The sequence below is a fragment of the Schistocerca piceifrons genome, chromosome X, assembly GCF_021461385.2.
Source record: "Schistocerca piceifrons isolate TAMUIC-IGC-003096 chromosome X, iqSchPice1.1, whole genome shotgun sequence".
Lineage (NCBI taxonomy): Eukaryota > Metazoa > Arthropoda > Insecta > Orthoptera > Acrididae > Schistocerca > Schistocerca piceifrons.
Window position 1 is genome coordinate 201,960,190 of NC_060149.1, and position 25,342 is coordinate 201,985,531.

At 42.2% G+C, this 25,342-nt stretch overlaps 1 protein-coding gene and 1 non-coding gene across 2 annotated transcripts in view; both read right to left on the reverse strand.

Moving 5' to 3' along the window:
- The window catches only part of LOC124721370 (DNA mismatch repair protein Msh2), a 229,822-nt gene that overhangs the window by 160,963 nt on the left and 43,517 nt on the right, over window positions 1-25,342 (reverse strand). Inside the window, exons 3-4 of the mRNA XM_047246303.1 lie at window positions 17,557-17,674; window positions 5,677-5,819 (exon numbers count right to left, since the gene is read on the reverse strand). Of these exons, the coding sequence (XP_047102259.1) occupies window positions 5,677-5,819; window positions 17,557-17,674 (261 nt within the window). The remainder of the gene's footprint in view (window positions 1-5,676; window positions 5,820-17,556; window positions 17,675-25,342) is intronic.
- Window positions 19,037-19,111, reverse strand: Trnas-cga. Its single transcript has one exon. It is a non-coding gene; the product is annotated as a tRNA-Ser (tRNA).

Sequence of the window (25,342 nt, forward strand, 5' to 3'; positions counted from 1 at the left end):
GGTGAGAGGGGGGGTGGGGTGTGCAGGGTGAGAGGGGGGTGGGGGGGTGGGGTGTGCAGGGTGAGAGGGGGGGTGGGGTGTGCAGGGTGAGAGGGGGGGGTGGGGGGGTGGGGTGTGCAGGGTGAGAGGGGGGTGGGGGGGTGGGGTGTGCAGGGTGAGAGGGGGGGTGGGGTGGGCAGGGTGAGAGGGGGGGTGGGGTGGGCAGGGTGAGAGAGGGGGGGGCAGGGTGAGAGAGGGGGGGGGGCAGGGTGAGAGAGAGGGGGGGCAGGGTGAGAGGGGGGGGCAGGGTGAGAGAGGGGGGGGCAGGGTGAGAGAGGGGGGGGGCAGGGTGAGAGAGGGGGGGGGCAGGGTGAGAGAGGGGGGGGGCAGGGTGAGAGAGAGGGGGGGCAGGGTGAGAGAGGGGGGGGCAGGGTGAGAGAGGGGGGGCAGGGTGAGAGAGGGGGGGGCAGGGTGAGAGAGGGGGGGGGCAGGGTGAGAGAGGGGGGGGGCAGGGTGAGAGAGGGGGGGGGCAGGGTGAGAGAGGGGGGGGGCAGGGTGAGAGAGGCGGGGGCAGGGTGAGAGAGAGGAGGGGGCAGGGTGAGAGAGGGGGGGCAGGGTGAGAGAGGGGGGGGCAGGGTGAGAGAGGGGGGGCAGGGTGAGAGAGGGGGGGCAGGGTGAGAGAGGGGGGGGGCAGGGTGAGAGAGGGGGGGGCAGGGTGAGAGAGGGGGGGCAGGGTGAGAGAGGGGGGGCAGGGTGAGAGAGGGGTGGGGCAGGGTGAGAGAGGGGTGGGGCAGGGTGAGAGAGGGGTGGGGCAGGGTGAGAGAGGGGTGGGGCAGGGTGAGAGAGGGGTGGGGCAGGGTGAGAGAGGGGTGGGGCAGGGTGAGAGAGGGGGGGGGCAGGGTGAGAGAGGGGGGGGACAGGGTGAGAGAGGGGGGGGACAGGGTGAGAGAGGGGGGACAGGGTGAGAGAGGGGGGACAGGGTGAGAGAGGGGGGACAGGGTGAGAGAGGGGGGACAGGGTGAGAGAGGGGGGACAGGGTGAGAGAGGGGGGACAGGGTGAGAGAGGGGGGGCAGGGTGAGAGAGGGGGGGCAGGGTGAGAGAGGGGGGGCAGGGTGAGAGAGGGGGGGCAGGGTGAGAGAGGGGGGGCAGGGTGAGAGAGGGGGGGGCAGGGTGAGAGAGGGGGGGCAGGGTGAGAGAGGGGGGGCAGGGTGAGAGAGGGGGGGCAGGGTGAGAGAGGGGGGGCAGGGTGAGAGAGGGGGGGCAGGGTGAGAGAGGGGGGGCAGGGTGAGAGAGGGGGGGCAGGGTGAGAGAGGGGGGGCAGGGTGAGAGAGGGGGGGCAGGGTGAGAGAGGGGGGGCAGGGTGAGAGAGGGGGGGCAGGGTGAGAGAGGGGGGGCAGGGTGAGAGAGGGGGGGCAGGGTGAGAGAGCGGGCACTTTAACAATGAACCCTGCATCATTTAATTCTAGTAGGATGGATGTAGAGGAATTATGGGCAAAGTTTAAGCAGATTGTAAATTGTTGCCTGGATAATTGTGTGCCTCATAAGTGGATTAAGGACAGGAAAGACCCACCGTAGCAATAGTTGGCACAGATTCGTGAGTCTGTGAAAAGATGTATGCACAAAGCATACAACTATCCCCACCATACCATAGGAAAATATCTGGCACAGAAATGAGAAAAATCGGGTCCTATGTAAAATCTCTAAGTGGGTCTAATGCTTCCATCCAGTCACTTGTTGACCGGTCCAGTGTGGCACTTGAAAATAATAAAACAAAAGCCATAGTATTAAATTTCATGGTTAATCCATTAGTGCCCATTGTCCTTGATTGAGGACAGTCATTTTTTCTGTCACTATTGCAATGTATGCTACTCCAAACCAACAATGGGCTCTTTTTGTTGTATAGTAAGTCTTCCGTCAACAATAGGTATCATTAATATCTCTCTGCTACAGTTATTCAGTTGAAGACTTAACAGCAGTGAACTGTTTTGGCAGACGGTTAATTCTATCTAAGGTCAGCATCACTGTCTTTTTCTGGCTGCTGTGTAATTTATTACTGTGATACTGTTTAGTACTTACGAAAGTGAAAATAGTTTATTCCATTTTGTGTCCCAGTGCATCAAAACTTGCTATCCTTGTTTGAGGACACTGGGCGTTTCTGTGGCAAATGTTATGTTTTTCAGTCTTTTCAGATTTCTTTGCCATGGCTCACCATGTTTTTAAAACTGTTGAAGAGGCAGTAGAATACTTATTTTCTGAAGAAATAGACGCATAGTAGCTCTACCTCCAGATGTAGATGGGCAGACTGATGAGGAAAAGATTGAAGATGACTTGTTAGGAAATATATACGTGAGCAATATTGCAGGTACTACTGAAATTTTACATGAGAGTGACAACAAAGACACTCCTCATGCTTCTTCTAAAAGCCCATAAAGAGGAAGTTAAATGGTGTGCCCCATTTCCTGACTTAGGGTAGAAAGCTTCTAGTCTGTTGGATGAACTGAAAGAAAAGTTGTATGGTCTCGCTCGCATGCAGGTTTTTGAAGAACTCTTTTCAGAAGAGATTCTAAACATGATTGTAGAGGAAACTGAAAAATATGCTAAGGAGTGTAAAAATAAAATAAATTTTTCCATTTTACCTGAACAAATTCTTGTATTTGTTGCGTTCTCAATCTCTACCGGCTATCATAAATTGTCCAATGAAAGAGATTATTTGTCTGAGGAGGATGATCTCTGAGTCCAAACAGAGAAAGATGTGATGAGTCATAACAGGCATCTTGAACAGAAATCTGTAATACATTTCAATGATAACAGAAAGGCCAATGAAACAAGAGTGAGAAATCTTTCAAAATAAAACCATTTGCAGAGGCTCTGGTATAAAGTTATCAGAAATGGAGAGTCTTTCAGGAAACTCTGGCAGCTGATGAAATGATTGAGGGATACTATGGACATCACCATATAAAGTAGTCTATCAGACTGAAGCATACACTTTGCATACAAAGTTTGGGCCTTATTGGCTACTGTTACAATTTGTTACTGTATTGCGGGAAAGACCAGAATAATGATAAAACAAATCTACCACTGGTTTCCGAAGTAGTTTTGAGAATGTTGTCCATAATTGATGGGTCGAATAGTTACGAAGTATTTTCTGATTATTACTTTACTAGTCATGACCTGCCTCTCCGACTGAAGGAACTGGGATTCCGTGCAAGTGGAACTATAAGAGAAAGCAGAACAAGGAAGTGTCCCGTATCACCAGATAATGTTATGAAAAAGAAAGAAAGGGGATATTTTCAGTTCAGATGTGACAGAGAGAAGTAAGATTTGATCATAATATGGAATGACAACAAGTGTTTTACACTAGCAACTAATTTCAACACCGTCGAAATCCAAGGTTAGAATTCATTCCAAAAATAAGAGGTCAGTGTTGCATGACCACATGCATTGAATATATACAAGAATTTCATGGGAGGCATCGACCTTCACAACTGGCTAATACAGATACTTACCATTGCAGTGGGTGGATATCCTATCAGGCCTCAACAAAATGTCAGGTTTCAAGAATTTTTAGGTTAAAACTTTTGTAAATGTTACTTACTGTAAAATAAATAATAGTTTTGAAATGTTATTTTGAGTTTATTATTGCCAGTTTCTTTATCCCTTGTCAATTTTCCTAGTCAGTAGTGTAATGACAAAATTACTACGAAGCATCCAGTGTCCTCAAATGACGATGGACAAAAAATTTACATTTAGGCAACAAGTGAACAAAATTTCTTCCCATTTCCATAAATTGGGTTGCCAGGACACAGTTTTCAAAAAACACAGAATATATGTTAACCAAAAATAAATTGGGTGTTAATGGTTTAAGAATTGTTCACAGAGGGCAACTGTACAAACATACCATCGTTTGACCATCGAAGAAATTCCCGTATGGACGGCATAGTAATAAGCATCCCTGGCACAGAGAAACAACTCAAAAAAACTCAGAAGAGTTCGAGCCAAGTAAGTCACCAGGTGTGGATGGAATCCGAGTTTGGTTTTTCAAAGAGTACCCTACAGCATTGGCCCCTGACCTAGCCTGCATGTATCGTGGATCTCTCATCCAGCGCAACATCCCAAGCAACTGGAAGAAAGCAAGGTGACTCCCGCATATAAAAAGGGCAGTATGATGGACCCATAAAAATCACAAATCAATATCCCTAACAGAGGTTTTCTGCAGAATCCTTGAACACATTCTCAGCTCTAATACAATAAATTTTCTTGAGACCGAGAATGTCGACAAATCAGTATGGTATTAGAAAACATCGCCTGTGTGAAACTCAGCTTGCCCTTTTCTCGCATGATACACTGCAAACTATGGATGAAGGGCAACAGGCAGATTCCATATTTCTAGATTTCCAGAAAGCATTTGACACAGTGCCCCTCTGCAAACTCTTAACAAAGGTACGAGCGTACGGAATAGGGTGACAGATATGCGAGTGGCTCTAAGACTTTGTAAGCTATTGAACCCTACGTGTTGTCCTCGACAGCAAGTGCTCATCAGAGACAAGGTTACTGTCAGCAGCAGCCCAGGGGATTGATAGGACTGCTGTTGTTATCTGCATACATAAATGATTTGCTTGACCAGGTGTGCAGCAATTTGGCATTTGGTTATGATGCTGTGGTGTACGGTAAGGTGTCGAAATTGAGTGAAAGTAGAAGGGTACAAGATGACGTAGACAAAATTTCTAGTTGGTGATAGCAGCTAGCTCTAAATGTAGAAAACTGCAAGTTAATGTTGATGAGTAGGAAAACAAACTTATAAAGTTTGGATATAGCATTAACGTGTCCTGCTTGACACAGTCCCGTCATTTAAAAATCTGGGGATAGTGTTGCAAAGTGATATGAAATTTATTGGGAGAATTCTAGGAAGGTGTGGTTCATCTGTAAAGTAGACTACATATACGATGCCTGTGCAACCTATTCTCGAACACTGCTCGAGAGTCTGGGGTCTCTACCAGGTCGGATTAAAGGAAGACATCAAAGCAATTCAGATGCGGGCTGCTAAATTTGTTACTGGTAGTTTCGAACAACACCCAAGTGTTACATGCTTCAGGAACTCAGATGGGAATCCCTGGAGAGGGCGACATTCTGTTTGAGGAACACTTTTGAGAAAATTTAGAGAACCAGCATTTGGAGTTTACTACAGTAGGATTCTACTGCCTCCAGCATACATTTAAGGACCACAAAGATAAAATATGAGAAATATGTATGGAGGTATATAACAGTCATTTTTCGCTCGCTCTGCTTGTGAGTGGAACAGGAAAAGAAATGACTGGTAGTGGAACAGGGTAACCTCCATCACATGCCGTATGGTGAATTGCGGAGTATTTATGTAGGATGTTGATGTAGGGGAGAAGGATGGTAGAGAAATAGCTTGAGGGTGGTTCAACTAACCCTCTGCCAGGAACTTAATTGTGAACTGCAGAGTAATTAAGGCTAATCACATAAATTTCGCTTTAAACAGTGTTAGCAAAGCAGATGCTGGGTTTGCTCTTGGCACCCCAAAACACAATTAGTTTTTATTACAGACAGAATTGAATAAACACCTTGGCTAGGATTAACAAGCAAATTGTACTACCACATATACAGATGTCTGATATTTACACTCAAATTTCATAATGAAACCAAATTAAATAAAGAGAAGCTAATACACTAACCTTGTATGTTGCTGTCCACGTAGAGTCGTCATCACCAGAACAAGTAAAAACTTCTACACGATACTGTCTTTCAATCAACAAATGTTTCACAAAGCGATCAAATGCTGCCTTCTTCAAACAGGTATACTCGAGTTTACCTCCATCTGTAAATTAAAAAAAGGGTCAAAATAGAAAGAAACCCACTGTAACACAACAAGAATATCAAATTACAAACACACACCATTTGTATCATTCAGTCTAGTAGTAAAATACGAAGACCTAATTTTAACATCAGTCTTTATGAAAAATTATAGTTTGTTTCCGTGTATATGCACATCTAAGTAAATACTCCGCAAATGAATGTGAAATGGAGGCTATTTTATGTTGTATGAGTGTCTGATCCTGTGATCTGAGTTACCTGCTTTTTCTTTTAACCTTCCACAAACTCTCTCTCATTACTCTCCAAGAAGCGAATTATTAGTTTCAAAAGCTAGGATAATGTTATCAATTTTATGTGTGCACATCGGCAGATATGTGTGTAAGAAATAACCTCTCTACAAAGAACACTTTTTTCATCATGGTCAGTCCTCTGCAAGAACTGTCAGTAACTCAGATTGTTCAGTTTCGGGTGCAGCAGTTGCACCACCTCACAGAAATGATGGCAGACTGCTTGATGTGCCATCAAACCAGCAATGCAGTCTCCAGCATTGCCACAGCAAGGGGCACCTGTTTCCACACTGCCATTCTACGCATTCAATTCCAAACAAGAAGACTGGTTCGAATACTACGTGCAGCTGGCTCACACACTTCGCAGTGCATCACAATGAAGGTAGTTAGAGCCGACCACATTTTCTTGCAACAGTTGGAGTGTCCCTCTACCAGTTCACCTGCCAACTTTTTCCCACCGCTTGCCCTGAAAGTGTTCCTTATGAAGGACTAATTGGTGCAGTGAACGAGTATGACGACCACCAGATTAATGCGGCAACTGTGCATTACAAATTCTTTTGCTTACAGAAGCAACCCAGTCAGACAAATACGCAGCGGGTGGCCAACTTAAGATGACTTACATGCCATAGCAAATTCTAATGTGAGTGCAGCCATTATTATAGTGATGCCATGATTCTCATCTTTCAAGGGCCTCAAGTTTCCTGAACCTAGCTTGCTGCTGATTTTGGAATTAGTGAACAATCAGGACTCGTGTGATAGTACAGTGGTAGACTGATTCCACAGTTCAGAGTAATGGTAAGCAGGTCATGGCCGTACTTTGCGCATCGAAGGAGGCAAAGTCTTGGCCATGGTGGCGACGTAAAGAAAACCGGTGTACTCGGCAACAGACTAGTGGAGTTAAAACCTGCCCTCAGTTTTTTGTGATGCACAAGTGGCAAGCATGCCCTGTCATGATGACAAGTGTTATCACTGTGATAAGCATGGTTGGATTCAATCTGCCTGCCTGCAGAAATGCTCAATAAGCTCTTTGCACATTCTCCAAGGTCTCAGTCAATCAACATAAATGCAACTGTTTCAAAGCCAAATAGTGATGCTAGTGTCAATCAGTGCAAACAAAGTGCAACAGTGAAGAAGTCTCACAATTCTCCCATCCAGCATAAAACTAATAAATTGTTTGTCATTCTGCAGATTGGCAAATGTAAAATATTCATGCAATTGGAGACTGGTATGTCTGTGACTCTTTTGAATAGATGCATATGCGAACTTTTGAGGAAGACAAATTTATAAAAATCACTGGCAACTCTTTCTGGGTATGGTGGACATGACATTCCTGTACTAGGTATTCACAGTCTCCCTGCTACATTTCCTAACATTATTAAAACAATTTCATTCACAGTTTAGTGCTCATGTGACAGTGGAAATATTTTTGGTACGGACTCTTGATCTGTTTGGTTTGCACATTCAAGATGATTTACTCTCTACGAACTTCTTTGTGCCTACAGACAGGGTAACTGAATTTTGTGATGAATTTAGTGTCTTTTCGAGATGGCCTAAGCAAAGCTAATAATTCTGAGTCTCACATTAACATGAAAGGCAACGTGCAACCACTTTTTTGCTGAGTACAGTCCATCCCTCACATAATCAGAGATCAAATGGCCTAGGAACACTTATCTCAGTATGATAATGGTGCGATTTCCCTTTTAGCGGCCAGTCAGTGGGCATCACTTTTAATGATTGTAAAGAAACCTTCAGTCAAAATATGGTAAATCCACAGATGGTGATTGACTACCTTCCTTTGCCACAGCCTGAGAAACCCATAGGCAAACTTGGTGCAGGTAACTTCTTTTCTAAGACTGATCACTGCAATGCTTATTTGCAGCTACCCATGGATGACCAGGCATGGTAAGTTTTTGTGATCAAAACCCACATTGGGTTATCCAAGTTTTTGCAATTGCCCTCTGGCATTGTGTTCGCACGTGCAATTTTTCAAAACTACTTGTCACAGTTGACTGCTACAGTTCCTTCTTGTTTGAATTATTTGGATGACAGTAGTTTTGAGTTGTATTCCTGCTGAACTTTTGTCGATCTCAGGATATTGTTTCAAGTGCTCTAAGATGCTGGGCTGAAGCATAATAAAGACAATTTCTCCTTCTTCCACACTGAGACTGAATATTTGGGACACGTTATCAACAGCCGAAGTATCCACCCTTTCCAGTCACACTTAACTGCCATATAGGACTTACAAATTCCTGGTAACATCAGTGAACTCCATGTTGTGCGGGGTACACTAACTCATTACATCTGGTTCATTCCAAATAATGCACAGATTACAACTCCATTGCATAATCTTTGATGAAAAAAATGTTCGGTTTGAGTGGACTAAGGAGAGTCAAGTTGCATTTCAGAAACTGAAAGAAGCTTTACTGAGCAATCATTGTTTGGTACATTTTGATCCTGCTAAACCAGTCATGCCAGACACATGCTCTTATGGGATTGTACCTTTGGACTGGCGAACTGCTGTCACATCCTAACTCCTCAACAAAGCACAGAGCAATTATTCGCAGCTGTGAAGGAAGCTCTTCCTGTCCTATGTGGGGTGGCCAAATTCCATCAATGCCTGTATAGCACAAAATTTTACTTGATTACAGATCATAAGCCTTTCACCTTATTCTTCAGCCCTTGAAAGCCAGTCCCTCTGCACAGCACAAAAGTTGCAGTATTGGTCTCTGCTCCTCTGCAATTATCGGTATGAAACTGGCACCAGCTAAGCATTCGAATGCAGACACACCTTCTCGCCTAGCAGCTGCCACTGATTCAGCGTTTGACACCTCAGAAGATTCTTGCTTCCACACAGAAACACTTGATAGTTTTCCCATCAACCACAGACGGATTGCTCAGGCAGCAGCTGTGGACACCAGCCTCAAGGTTCTGTTTCAGTACCTCCACACTGGTTGGCCACATTCAATGAAGTGGATTAGCAATCCGGTTGTATGCCATTATTTTGTGCTGCAGTACAGCTTATCAGTCCAGCAGTGTCACTCCCTTACATACAGACACTGATCAGTCTCGTGTGGTTGTGGCACATTTGCTTTAAACGGAAATTCTAGAAATTCTTCACCTTCCTCATCAAGGCCATTGGTGTATTGTACACACTAAGCAGCTTGCCCGACGCCACTGCACATGGGTCACCAAGGGTGCTTGAACAGCACAACTTACTTCACAATGTCCAGCATGTGCTGAACACAAGGCTGCTCGGCCACAAAAAATTTTCGATTTGCCCAAGCCCAGTGCCCTTTGGTAACATCTGCATATTGACTGCCAGTCCCTACTGGAATTACTGTTGGCCTATTGTTATTGACACCTTTAGCAAGTGTTTAAGGAATGTAACTAAGATTAAAGATTGGAGACTAAAGAAAGTGGAAATGAAGAACACCAATAAAGTCTGATAAGTTCAAAGTTACCAACAAATGAAACAGGTACTGCAAATGAAGAGTGGGAAAAATGTAAGACAACATCAGTTAACTGCAATGTAGACATCTGTGGTAAAACAAGTGGGTGGTACAGAAAAACAAAATGAAACCAACTGGTGGAACGGCAAGGTCAAGGAAGTTACTACAGAACGAAAAAATAAATAAATAAATAAATAAATAAATAAATAAAATAAAAAAAATAAAAATAAAAAAATACAAACCCAAGGGATCAAACCAGTTGTTTTTGTCGTTGTTGTGGTCTTCAGTCCTGAGACTGGTTTGATGCAGCTCTCCATGCTACTCTATCCTGTGCAAGCTTCTTCATCTCCCAGTACCTACTGCAACCCACATCCTTCTGAATCTGCTTAGTGTATTCACATCTTGGTCTCCCTCTACGATTTTTACCCTCGACGCTGCCCTCCAATACTAAACTGGTGATTCCTCGATGCCTCAAAATATGTCCTACCAACCAATCCCTTCTCCTAGTCAAGTTGTGCCACAAATTTCTCTTCTCCCCAATCCTATCCAATACTTCCTCATTAGTTATGTGATCTACCCATTTAATCTTCAGCATTCTTCTGTAGCACCACATTTCGAAAGCTTCTATTCTCTTCTTGTCCAAACTATTTATCGCTCATGTTTCACTTACATACATGGCTACACTCCATACAAATACTTTCAGAAATGACTTCCTGACACTTAACGCTATACTTGATGTTAACAAATTTTTCTTCTTTGGAATCGATTTCCTTGCCATTGCCAGTCTACATTTTATATCCTCTCTACTTCGACCATCATCAGTTATTTTGCTCCCCAAATAGCAAAACTCCTTTACTACTTTAAGTGTCTCATTTCCTAATCTAATTCCCTCAGCATCACCCAACTTAATTCAACTACCTTCCATTATCCTCATTTTGCTTTTGTTGATGTTCATCTTATATCCTCCTTTCAAGACACTGTCCATTCCGTGCAACTGGTCTTCCAAGTCCTTTGCAGTCTCTGACAGAATTACAATGTCATCGGCGAACCTCAAGGTTTTTATTTCTTCTCCATGGATTTTAATACCCACTCCGAATTTTTCTTTTGTTTCCTTCACTGCTTCCTCAATATACAGATTGAATAACATCGGGGAGAGGCTACAACCCTGTCTCACTCCCTTCCCAACCGCTGCTTCCCTTTCATGCCCTTTGACTCTTATAACTGCCATCTGGTTTCTGTACGAACTGTAAATAGCTTTTTGCTCCCTGTATTTTACCCCTGCCACCTTCAGAATTTGAAAGAGAGTATTCCAGTCAACATTGTCAAAAGCTTTCTCTACGCCTACAAATGCTAGGAACGTAGGTTTGCCTTTCCTTAATCTAGCTTCTAAGATAAGTCGTAGGGTCAGTATTGCCTCACATGTTCCGATATTTCTACGGAATCCAAACTGATCTTCCCCGAGGTCAGCTTCTACTAGTTTTTCCATTTGTCTGTAAAGAATTTGCATTAGTATTTTGCAGCCGTGGCTGCTGATGGTTCGGTAATTTTCACATCTGTCAACACCTGCTTTCTTTGGGATTGGAATTATTATATTCATCTTGAAGTCTGAGGGTATTTCACCTGTCTCATACATCTTGCTCACCAGATAGTAGAGTTTTGTCAGGACTGGCTCTCCCAAGGCTGTCAGTAGTTCTAATGGAATGTTGTCTACTCCCGGAGCTTTGTTTCGACTCAGGTCTTTCAGTGCTCTGTCAAACTCTTCACGCAGTATCATATCTCCCATTTCATCTTCATCTACATCCTCTTCCATTTCCATAATATTGTCCTCAAGTACATCATCCTTGTATAGACCCTCTATATACTCCTTCCACCTTTCTGCTTTCCCTTCTTTGCTTAGAAGAACCAGTAGAAGCTCAAAAACTGAAAACATTGGAACAGGCACATAGAGACAAGAAACTTAAGGTTAAAAATGTTGTGAAAGAAGAAATGGAGAGAAGACGGGAAATATTCACTAAAAGACTAGAGGAGGACAGTAATGGTACCAAGAAAATGCTACACAGTTAGGTATGAAGCAAAAGATCATACAGGGAAGGCATGATAGTGGCAGGAAGACAAAATGCGAGTATACGACACGACGCAGAATGGATCAGAGAACAGCTGAAAACATACAATACACTACTGAATGAAGAACATATAACAGAGGAGGAATATTTTTATTTACTTTTACAAACAATGAAAAACCCAGGTTGGGATATCAATAATTATGGAAAGGATAGATTGCTCCTCACTGTAAAGATGATGCACTGAGTTGCAAATAGGCACACTAAGTTTTTGGCCACAGCCTTCAACAGAATAGAAAAACACACATGCATTAACACAAGCAAGTACAGCTCACACACAAATGACTGCTAACTCTGGCTGCTCAGACCCTGATCTGATTATGGCCATTGGGTCCTCTGTCAACCTTAGTATGCATATCCTAATTCCAACAAACCCAGAGAGAATTAACTTTTCATTGCTGTATGAAAGTCTTGAAATTAAGCCCTCACTCATCACGTATGTTCACTTGCAATATTCAGTAACATGAGAGATTCTATAAGAAATCTGTGTCATTAAAAAGTGTCACTTATATTGTCTTCTTTATACTACACATTTACATAACCTAGGTCCAATGGACACTGCAGTTTGTACTGTAGTGTCATTATATTGTATTAGATTGAGTTGTAATCAATTACTGTTTGTTGTAATTCTGTGAATGCATCATTGGCACACGTGTGTATTGTTCTGATTGTGGGAAATGCATTGTTACAACTTGCAACCTTGTTCATCTATCAGATAGCATACACTTGCGTAGTATAAAAGGTTGAAATATTGCAATAGATGGTTATGAGTGTATGAAGCAGTATAGAATTGTTGTGGGGGTTTGCTACACAGTGAATAAAATTTTGGCCTTACTATAGTGAAGACCCTTGTAGGCAAATGCTGCTGGTACAACCAGAAATGTTATAGTAGATGATTATTTTACAAGTGTGCCACTGGCACTCAATCTCTTGAGTAAAAACCTAACTCTTGTGGGAACAATGAGGATGAATAGAAGAGAAATTCCAGAAGAGATGAAGACAATGGTAGAAGACATGTCAATTAATCCTTTCAGGGGCAAAATAAAAAAAAAATAATAATAATAATTTTTAATTTTTCCTTGTTTTTATTGTATTAATTTTCATACAGTGAGACAGAAAACTGTAAAAATTAAATGAAATATACATAAACTGAACACATACAGGGAGGTTTCAAATGGAGCTGCAGTTCACACTGCGCCTTGAGTTCCCATGTTTTGACAGATGTTTTGCTTCCAATATAAGTTTCTCATGGGGAACAACAGTTTTGAATTTTTTTGCAGATGGTTCTGACAGTGTACTGGGATGGCCAGGACTATCTTTTGAAGATATTACTGCCTACCAGGGGTGTGGCAAAACGTCTTCGAAAATCCTGTAGCACTTGCTTCACTGTTGGATTACATAAGCGAAACAGAATAAATGCACTTCCAATAGAAATATCAACTACATACCAAAATAATCTTAGCCACCACCTTCGTGATTTTCTGTCTATTACATAAAATACTGTTCATCATATCTGCCTTATCGACACATCCCATATTTGCATTATATGTTTTCACTATTTTTGGGCAAGGTACCTTTGTGATTTTTCCATCCTTTTCTTTACAGCTGACTTCTTCAACACATACAGGCAAATAAATTGTAGACAGCAACATGACTACACGTTTGTCTTTCCATTTGATGCAGGCAATGCCATCAGAACGAACTGACCAGTCAAACTCTCCTCTTTGCAACTCTTTGTCTGTTTTTAGCGTAGGAAGTCATTTTCTGTGTGATCTAATTGTTCCACAGGTAAAAAGTCAGTCATCTTTTAGCTTCTGTAAAAGCGAGACACTGGTAAAAAAAAAATTCAACTCGCCTCATTACTTGCTAAGAATTACAGATTTTGAAGCGGTTCCAGTGACAACTGCTAGAGGGCAGCACCAACTAGCCTGCTGAATGGTGTCCCCAAATGTAGCCACTGCCCTTTTGCCACAAAATGAGAAAATTGTAGGTGGTTTCAAATGGAACCACTTCCCCTGAAAGGGGTAAAGTCTATTTTCATTTATGAAAGAAGCAATGGTAGTTAGTTTGTATTTCACAAAAGAAAAGCAAGTTTGCAATGTTCCTATATTGTGAAATTTTATAACCAAACAAAGGATGGTGTGGACCAGCTAGCGTGCAATTATGCAAGCAAAACAAAAACTAAACGCTGATCCATGTCTCTCTGGTGCAACGTAATGGATGCATACAGTCAATTTTTTTTTGCCTTTATTCTTTACTCAACAAAACATCCCACATATCACCAAGGGCTTTGGCAGAAGAGGAGACTATTCAACATGGAAATGTCAATGAAGTTGATCCAGCCATTAACCAGAGGCTCTTAATTCCTTTCAACAGAAATCAATACACCCTGATGTTGAGTAGTTCATTACTAACCCTCAAACACAAAACAGCAGTAGTAACAGCAACAACACAGTGGGTCACTGAAAGGGAAGATGTTCATTGTGCCCTGCTTCAAAGAATATAAAAACAAAGTGCACTGTTAGTACACAAAACATGCATGCCAGGACCATAGCAGTATGGTGTGCAATAATTGTAATAATTAGTGTGATGCTTTTTTGTCCAATCATTTGTTCTTTGTCAATAACATACTCAGCAATTTGTGAACAGCTTGTGATAAATAATATTGATAGCTTATGTTTCAATTTTCATGACGTGATTTATTCAAAGATAATTATTCAGGATTGAAAAATACTCTTTTTATGTTAACAACACTGCTAAAATGATCTCAGCTGTCTTATTTATACTGATAAATCTTAAAAACAAAATATTCATGCATAACATCCACAAAGTACCTTTTTTAATTCAAAATATCTTATTAGACAATTGATCTATTGGAACCGTGGTATGTAATTGGGCAACAGATAAAAGTCATGCATCGAACGGCTAGTCAAACCAGGGTTTCACACAAACAGTACCTGTATTACACCATAGTTACGCAAGAAATAAGACTTTTACCATGAGAAAGTGTTAAAATGATAGTTATTTGAGAAATAACTGTTTTAATATGACAAGGGTTTGAGAGCATATAGTGGCAATGTGAGTAAATCCTGACTATGAACTAATGAAGTTAATAATTGCAGTACTTCTACTACGACAGCAGCAACCATATATAAACTTTCAATGATATATTTTTCCCACGTGGAATGTTTCCCTCTATTACTTTCAATAAATGATGTATACAGCCAACCAGCTACAGAAAGTTTATTGTAGTAAGCATTGACCAAGTTTCAGTACCACTAAGTATCTGCTTCAGAAGGCATAAAAAGTCCCTTATAATGTTTTAAGCATATACAAAATAAATATCTAAAATAACCAAAACATTACAACAATGAACTGAAATACAAGGAATAAAATTGGCACTTGCATAATTTACATTACGTTAAATTATGAGCATACATTACGAGCTAAAACAGTCAGATAGCATTAATCATAGATGAAGTCCGCCATGAACAACAGCAAGAGTTACTCCACAGATACAGCTTGTTATAAGAACAGACATTGAACCAAACGTGTGGCAAATAGTTACAATGCCACGTAAACATAGCTCAGTGTGTACCACGTGCCTAGTGCTAGTGGTATGATAAATGCTCAGCTGTATGAAATACATACTTGAAGCAGTAATACATCAGTATAGTATACATTTAAGTGTTTCAAATAAAAGAAATTGTTCACAGTGTACGGGGAAGGACATTGTAAAAGAGAATATAGAACAAATAAAATAACATTTCTTTAAACAAAATGAATAAAATGACTGATTACAAGAATATATGCTCAAGTGTAACAAAGAACACATTACAGTAGGACTCCCATAAGATATTACAAATGCCAAAAACAAAAATATAAGATAGTGTGCAAAAAAGAAATTTTTTATACAGATACTTGCTCAACCAGAATACAGTGCCACCTGGCATGTTATCAGTAATGAAATATGGAGTCGTCTAAGTAAAGTGAAACCAACATTTCCTAAATGGAAGTGAAAAGAACATGAGCCAAGACATCATACAGTTGCGAGCAGTGGCTTAAAAGAATTATAGAAACTTTTGTTTCCCAACTGTAGTTGTTCATTTCATATGAGGCCATTATTGTTGATCGTATGTCTCAAGAGTTCAAGTTCTTCAAAGACATCAAGCTCCAACCCTTTCTTCTCTTCATGTAGAAAGGTCATTTCATCTACTTCTCTTGGATTGTGTCCTAATATTAATAAATTCTCTGCTAAAGTGGAATTAGTAACACTACTACACTTCTTCCCTAACAGGTGTTCCTTGTATCTTACGTTAAAGACCCTACTGGCCTGTCAGATATAAAACACAGGACACGTACCGTAAACAAGTTTTCGAACTCCTGAGCTACTTGATGCTTCATTTGAAATTTTTAAATTATAGGTTACATGTTTTTGTTGCCTGTTATTTGTGGCGAATGCAGCTTAGCATCCATATTTCTTAACCAACAGATGCTGAATGCTATACGATATGTTACCTAAGTAAGGTATTGAAATAAGTTTTCTTTTATTGTCACCAGTATTTTGACAGTTACCTGGAGTACTGAACTATTAGCTTTTGCTTCAAAAATTTCTTCTGCTATTCAGGATTCATAACCATATTACAAGCTACTGTTTTAATTAAATTAATTTCTTTTTCTTAAGGTTAGCTGGTGATAAAGCCATCACTACAGTGCCATAAATAGCTGAATCGAAGAAAGCTGTCTTGTGGGACTGAGAATGTGCTGAATCAGCAGGTACAATTTGGTTGGTGCTTGTTGCTTTATAAAAAAATATTGGAAGTTATTCTGTCATCAATTGTGGTTGAAATGAAATCCAAAATATCTAGCTCACAATTTTCATTTTGCAACTGAGAAATGAATTTAATTTTCTCATTATGATCATTAAAAATGTCCAAGAGTTGGTCTACTCCATCACAAGTTCTATATAATCAAAGTATCACTCACATATCTTAAAAGTAGGACTGAATGCCTAATTCTGTAGAAGCATAATTTCTAAAAATAATTCTCCTAGTGGATTTATAAAACGTCTGTTAGAATGTGCATTGACGAATAACCCATTGTGAGGCCATCTGGCTGTTTAAACAGTTTTCCATTAAATTCAAAATAATTGAACTGTGTAATATATTTAATTTGTTTATATATTACATGTTTTTTTTTCCATAAGCGAGCAGGTATTTCTCTACAATTTCTACAGTTATTTGTACAAATTAGTAATCTCAAAAGATATTAATTTTGTTTCTTGGTTACATTCCAGATTTTTAATTTAATTTACCAAGATTTTACTATTATCCACTGAATATTTATTTTGAATCTTTCAATCAAGAAATCTGGCTGTTCACAGTACCCACAGCTAATAATGTTCACAACTAGAATTATATTATTTATTTTATGGAACTTTAACTGAGATTGCAGCTTAGGAGCCAATGGAGTCAGGTGGTGAAACATCTCTTAATTAACTGTTTAAGACATTCTCCTGAATGTTTTGAAGAAGATATAACCATGTACAAAGTTTGTCCTGTATACCTCGACTCCTAAACGACACATGGACATCTGGTGCGACTTGACTGAAATACAAAATGCAGACGATTCTGTTCTGGAAAAACTCATCATGGGGGACGAGACTGACTTAATTCATTATAGTCACACAATGATTTTCACTCAATCTTCTGCAAACTCACAAACCTGCCTTTTGTACCATCTTACAAAGTTATGATAACATAGCATGCAACAATATATATCTCTCCTGAAGTATTAAAGGATCCACATACATTGACTTGGACACAAATCGTATTGTGATTTTTTTTTGTAATTTTCATCATTATAAACTTAGCCTCAACACATACCTGATTGTAGGTATCTCACATCTGACTTGTAGATCTCTTTTGCAGCAAATACAGCATCCTTTCCATGTAGCACATACAATCCATTTCTATCAAAAAATTGTATTGTACTTGATGGTTTCTGAAAAATACATCACAAAAATAACATGTTAAATACCCGTACTAAAACATTAGTGACATATGCTAGAGGAACCACCATGTAAACGTCATGTGATACATTACACTAACAAAACAACAAAAATAATCAATTTTTGACAATATAATGTCATTGGATAGGTAAAAAAAATCTATTCTCCAAGTGGCAGCAGGAGAAGCAGAAAAAGGGGTATAGTTTGGAAAAGTCTCCCAGGAATCTGGGTCAGAAGAGATTTACTAGACAGGATGTGGCAGAAAGACTGATTGTTGAGGACTGCACTGGACAAGATTTGAAAACCCGAGAGCTTAAAAGTAGAAGACAGGGTAATATGCAAGACAGATATTACGTCTAAAACATTGTGCACAAGTTAGTAAGAATAAAAAACCTAAGTGGATTGTATGTAATGAAGGTGGAAGGGGGACAGCAAAAAAATAGATACATCTGAAAATAAAAGATGTAGATAACTAAAATGGAGTGAAGAAAGGAGAAATGCTAAGTTGGAAGAAATTAACGTATATTAAGTCTGGGTGGGTGGCAATAACCAAGAATATGTCGTAGTGCTAGTTCTGCTAGTTCCCACATGCGGAGTTCTGAAAACTAGTGTCTGAGGGAAGTATCTATATGGCGAGTGTAGTGAAACAGGCACCGAGGTCACGTTCTTGAGCATTCTCTGCAACAGAATATTGTGTGCTGCCGGTACATACTCCCTGCCTATGCACAGTCACCCCAACTAATTACTTGGTGCTAGTCATGCTGATTTAAAGGGCCGGACAGTGTTTACGTACCAGTTGGCATATGACATCTGTCGTTTCACAAATGGCTCTCCCTTTTGCTAGTTACAGGGCTGCTATAGGTGGTGGTAGGAGGGTGAACAGGGCAAGTCTTGCAGCAGGGACGGTCACAGGGGTTTGAGGAATAGGGTAGGGAGATGGGAGCAAAAGGAGCATAGGATCTAACAAGGGTATTGCCGAGATTGGGAGAGCGACAAAAAGCCATTCCAGGTGTGGTGGACAAAATCTCAGACAGAATGTACATTATTTCACAGCATGATTTTAGAAAGTCATAGCTTTGTTGAAATAGCTGATTAACACAGTTAGTACCAGAATAATACTCAGGGACAAATGGTGTGCTCCCCGGAAATCTGCTTTTGCACTAGGCTGGTGGGATAATTACACCCAGTGAAGGTGAGGTGAGAATGGTGGCGTATTGCTGTAAAGGGTCTGCACGGGAAGGATCATCCGACATGGACAATATGGCAATTGTCAGAATCTAAGTACTCCAGAATGAGATTTTCACTCTGCAGCGGAGTGTGCGCTGATATGAAACTTCCTGGCAGATTAAAACTGTGTGCCGGACCGAGACTCGAACTCGGGACCTTTGCCTTTCGCGGGCAAGTGCTCTACCGACTGAGCTATCCAAGCACGACTCACGCCCCATCCTCACCTCACAGCTTTACTTCTGCCAGTACCTGTTGTTTGCTAGTAGGTTTAATGTGGACAGAAGTGTGTAGCTGGCCTTTGAAGAGGATGAGATCAAAATCAAGGAAAATGGCAGAAAATTTGGAATAGGTCCATGTGAAATTTAATTGTAAGAATGTGTGTAGAAACACCAGTAATTTTAACAGGTCAGCTTCATCATGAGTCCATATGGCAAAGACGTCATCAATGTATCTAAACCAAACCAGGAGCTGAAGGCGTATGGATCCCAGGAAAGCCCCTTCCAAGTGACCCATGAAAAGGCTGGCTTGGAAAGGAGTCGTCCTCAGTCCCATGGATGTAGCCCTGATCTGTCTGTATGTCTCCTCCTCAAAGGTGAAACAGCTGTTGCGAAGTATAAAGTTGATTAAGGTGAGCACGAAGGATGTCATATGTTCAGAATCAGGTGGGCACTGACTTGAGGAAATGTTCAGCAGCAGACAAACCACCTATGTGAGAGACATTGGTAGAGAGGGAAGTGACATCAATGGCGGCAAGCAAAATGTTTGGTGGGAGTGGAATGGGCACAGATTTCAGACAATCCACGAAATTGTTGGTGTCTTTAATATAGGAGCAAAATCTTTGTACTATGGGTTGCAGGTGTTTGTCAGCTAAGGCAGGTATACATTTGGTGGGTGCTTTGAAGCCAGCAACTATAGGATGGACAGGATGATAAAATTTGTGAATCTGAGGAAGAAGGTAAAAGGTGAAGCTGTGTAGTCTGAGTCGGTTAAGAAGTTCTATGGATTGAGGTGTTAGTCCATGTGAGGAGCCTGAGGTTTTAATGAGGAACTGGAGGTCAGTTTGTTTTGTTTTAGGACGCAAAAACAACTAAAGTCATACGCACCCATGTCAGAACCTTAGAACACTAAAACAAAAAAGGAGTTAAAAGCGACTACATATTAAGCCCAATCAACAGAAGGAAAGGCAGTGAAAAACAAGGGCTTCCTCTTGGATAAAGGTCCTGAAAATACTTCGTAAAGACAGCGGAGGTCCTGAACTAGAGATTAAATGTTCTTTGCTACATTGCTACGATAGATAAAACATAAAACGCGGTCAACAGCCCCCCCACGTCATTCGCTGTAAGGGTAGATAACTCAAATGGTAAACATAAATTAGAATGTAAGTGGTTAAAAAAAGGGCATTCGGTCATGGAATGGTGAACTGCCAAAGGTTGATGGCAATGAGCACAATGTGGTGGGGATGGGGGATCACCACTTAGCAAATGGCGATGGCTAAAATGACAGTTCCCAATATGCAACCTAGTTAAAACGATCTCCTCGGGCCGAGAGGAGGCCGGCCAAACAGCTGGGAGTGGTTTAGTTCCTCAGAGCTTGTTCCCATGAAGGGAAAACCAGTGGTTACACCAAAGTGGCATCACTGGCTGACAGATGGCAAGACAGGGATCATCAGAAGGAATGGAAGAAGTAGCTGGCCAAGAAAGGAGAACTGCAGCCTTGGCAACAGCGTCAGCATCCTTGTTTCCTGTCTGTGTGACGTGGCAAGAGAGCCACATAAACATCACAGTGGCTCTCTCAAGAGTGAGCAAGTGTAAGCTTTCTTGTACCCATTGCACTAAGGGATGGACTGTGTACCGCACACACAGGGTCTGAAGGCACCGAGAGGATCGGAGCAGATGACAATTGAAAAGCCTGTGTCGTCAGATGTACTGCGTGGCCTGATACAGGGCGAAGAGCTCTGCTGCAAATACTGAGCAGTGTTCTGGAAGCAGGTACTGAAAATGGTTGGTGCCAATGATGAAGGCACACCTGACACCACAGTCAGTCCAAGACCCATCAGCACACACATAGGTAATATCACTAAGTTCTATGTGAAGGTCAAGAAACTTACAGCAATAGACTGAATCTGGAGTAATGTCCTTAGGAAGCAAATTAAGTCCAAGGGAACACAGGCCGCTGCACGAAGCCAAGGTGGTGAAGGGTTCACACCCATTGGGAAAGTAGCAGGTACCATGAAGCCGGAGCAATAGCTGAACACGAACTCCAAGAGGCAACATAGAAGAGGAATGTGCTCCATGCTGGCAGTCAAAGGAGCCATCGAAGGAGGCATAGGATGGGTGGCCAGGCATGGCAGACAAACGGTACATGTATCTGCTGAGGAGGCCATCACATCGGTATGACAGCGGTAATTCAGCAGTTTCTGCACAGAGACTCTCATCCAGGCTATTGTAAAAGGTGCCAGTGGCCAAATGGATGGCACAATGGTGGACAGATATGCAGATGCATAAATGAAACACACAGTCTAGTTTCGAACGGACAAGGGATTGGCATGAAGGGAGGAGGGTGGTTCGATCCGCTCCCCAGGAAGTACCGCTGAGGACATGTAGAACACTGGGGACTGGGTACAGCTGGTGACCAGGGAAGATATGTGGGAGGACCACGAAAGTTTCCTATCAAGCATAATCCCCAGGACATTCGTAGTTTCAGCGAACTGAAGAGCAACAGGCCCAAGACAGTGGAAAAAACCCATTGTGCTGCTAGAAATTCATACAAACAGTTTAGTCAGTGGAAGAACAAAAGCCATTGTCGATGCTCCATGAGTGAAGATGATCAACACATCGCTGAAGATGCCTCTCAATGAAACAAGTCCATGGAGAACTGCAATAGATGGCAAAATCGTTAACCAAAAGGGAGCTGCAGATGCCCAGCCTTTATGGGGTTAATGGCGATATCAAAGAGGACTATGCTGAGGACAGTGGCCTGAGGCACCCTGTTTCCCTGGATAAACTTGTCCGAAAAGGCGGAACCCACATGTACTTTAGAAACTACCTTTTAAAAATTCCTGAAGGAAACAGAGCAGACAGCCTCAGAAGCTCCACGTGCGGAGTACAGAGGATACCAGTCCTCCAGCAGGTGTCACAGGCATCCCCCCAAACCAAAAAACATGGCCACAGTCTGGTAGTTCCACAGAAAACTGTTCATGACATGGGTTGACAAAGTGACGAGATGGTCAACTGCAGAACAGCACACATTGAGCTGTGGTTAGTTGATTGCGACACTTGAGCCACCATTCCAGCCAAGCATGAATCATACGTTCCATTACCTTACAAACACAGCAGAGAGAAATGGTGTGGTAGCTAGAAGGAAGGTGTTTGTCTTTACCAAGATTAGGTATTGGTATGACAGTGGCTTCATGCCAGCATCTGGGTCATGTGCCATCCTCCAAGATGCGATTGTACATACGAATAAGAACATGCTTGCCTGCAAGAAAATTGTGCTGTAACATCTAAATGTGAACATTGCCCAGCCCTGGGGCGGAAGATCAGGACGACATGACAGCACGATCTAGCTCTGGCATAGCAAAGGCGGCATTGTAGCTTCCACAATTCTGAGAGGAGAAGGGTATCACCCGAGCCTCCTCCACTCATTTCCAATGGAGAAAGGTAGGATGATAGTGGGTGCAGCTTAAAATCTCCGCAAAATAGCGGGACAAGGTGTTGAAGATAGCAGTAGGGTCCACAACAATATCATCTGCTACGGTCAGGCCGGAAAGTGGGGAAGGGACCTTGGTCCCAGAGAGCCGTCGGAGGTTGGCCCACATGACAGAAGATGGAGTGGAACTGTTGAAAGAACTAGTAAATGAAATCGAGCTACCTTTTCTGCTATCCCGAAGAATGCGAGGACATGGTGCACGCAACTGTTTATAACAAATGCAGTTCACCATCATAGGACGACAGTGAAAAATGTGAAGAGCGCATCTCTGCATGCGAATTGCCTCACAGCATGCCTCACTACACCAAGGGACCAGGACACAGCATGGTAAAGGTGAAGTGCAAGGAACGGAATGTTCAGCGTTGGTAAAGATAACGTTTGTGAGGTACTCTGGCCATCACAACTGGGGAAAGGTTCATGGAAGGTCACCATGCAGTAGTAAAGCCTCCAGTTGACTTTAGAAAGCTGCCAACTGGGTTTACACATACGTGGGGTAGGAGTCAGCTAATGGATAGCACATAAGGAATGGTCACTGAAGTACATGTCAGAGAGAACAGGCTACTCGAGATGATGGGCAAGATGGGAAGTGGAGAACGAGAGGTCTAAATGGTAATAGGTGTGTGTGAAGTCTGAAAGTGACATGGGTGCTCCAGTGTTAAGGCAGATGAGGTTGAGTTGATTGAGATGGTCAGCAAAGAAGGCTCCTCTCTGACAGGTTCTAGGAAAGCCCCAAAGGGGATAGTGCACATTAAAAGTCACTGAGCAGCAAAAAGGGATGAGGGAGTTGCACACCAAGCTGGAGAAAGTCTGCTTTGGTAATACCGAGTGACGGAGGGATGTAGATGGCACAAAGAGAAAGGGTGAAGCGAGGAAGAAAAATGCGGACCGCAACAGCTTACAGCCATGTGTTCAGCGAGACGGTTTGAGTATGAATCTCATTCTGGATGAGCAGCATGACTCCCCTGTGAGATGGAATGTCGTCCTCAGGGGAAGGTCAAAGTAGACCGGAAAGAAATGCAAGAGATCGAAGTGGTCATGAGGACGCAATTTGTTTCCTGGAGGCAGAAAAGTGGACACAGATTCCAAGATCAACCGTAATTCCTCCTCGTTGAATCTAATGCCCTAAACGTTCCACTGGAGGAGAATCATGACGGGGAAAGGGGAGAAGGGAAAAAAATAAGGGCTTTCATCTCAGCAGCTGCCAAGTGCCAACTTTCTAAGACTCACTGCTACAGGGTGCACAGACTAGGGATTCTGCTCCATAATATCTACAAAGATGTTGGCATTCTCCCTCGATAGGTCTGTGGATTCCAGAACAGAAAAATGATTAGCACTGCACACTGGCAAAAATGGAGGTCAGGTGACAGTATCACATGCACACACCATTGATGAAGATCTCAGAATCAGTGAAGGTGAAGACCTTTATAATTTGTTTGATTTCTTGGAGCCTTTGAGGTTGGCAGATGAAGACTCAGATGTTTGTTGGCTGGAGGGACATAAAAAGTCTTCGGGGTAGTATTCCTTCTGTCTTTTCCTGCTTGCAGGTGTGTAACAGGTGATTTCACTGCCATAGGCAAAAATTTGGTGGCTTGTTGTTCAGCTGGAGGTGAAGGAGATGAGAATACTACCATAACACTGGGTGATTTTACAAGAGTGGTGCTGAATTTGAGGTCACAAGTCTGCATGGCCATGTCCTTTGTGGAGCCAAGTGTGGCAAGAACAGTATTGTACGTGTCAGATGATAAAATGCTGGGCTTTTGACACACCAATAACTTGAGAGTGACAGGATAAGGCATTTTTTCCTTCATCCAGCTCTCCTGAACAGACCACTTGTCGAGATACAAGGGACATTCTCGGGATGAGGCTGCATGGTTACCAATGAAACTGATACAGCAGAAAGGAGGAGGCAAACAATCGCCCTCGTGAGCATCCCTACCCCACGTAACACATTTGGCCAGGTTTCTACACAACATTCAAGTGTGAGTGTAACTCTGACACTGGCAGCAGCGCATCAGGTTCAGAATGTACGGTCAGACTGTGATGACTTTTTGGCGTACTTTGATCTTTGCTGGAAGCACTACTTCATCAAACGCGAGAAAAAGTGTGTGTAGGCACTGATGCACTGCAGTGATGCCCTGATCAGAGAAGTAAGTTTTGATTTCTCCCTCAGTTAGACCATCTAGCAGCCAAGTGTAAATACCACCACACAAAGAATTTAGTGTTCGATGGGTCCTGACACAAACAGGACAACTGTGGAGGAATGAAGTTGCAAGCAGTTGTTGGGTTTTAAAATCACAATTGGTACCCACAAGCAAAGCAACTCCTGACAGAGGGACCAACTGGCAATTTGCTAGTAGTTGCTATTACTGAGGTCCCTGGGTTGCATGCAAGAACTGTACAGCCTTGTCACAGGGTCAATGTCCATTATAACATAATACAAGTGCCTGAGGAGAAATTCTCTGCACTTAATATCTCCACGGTTGTGAGCATTCCTCAAGGTTGTGAATATTCGTAAGACTTATGACTTGATCCAATAGTCCTGTGTAAATGAAGCCATCTCAACAATGACCAAAAATTTGTAAAGACTTGCAAACTCTTACTATACTTGTATATGTAAGTAGTTTTATTAGAGATTTGTTTACCAATGACAGCATGCACGTCAACGCACTGATCTTGCCCTATAATGAAACATACTAACTAGGAATAGTTGAAATAAATTAGAAAAT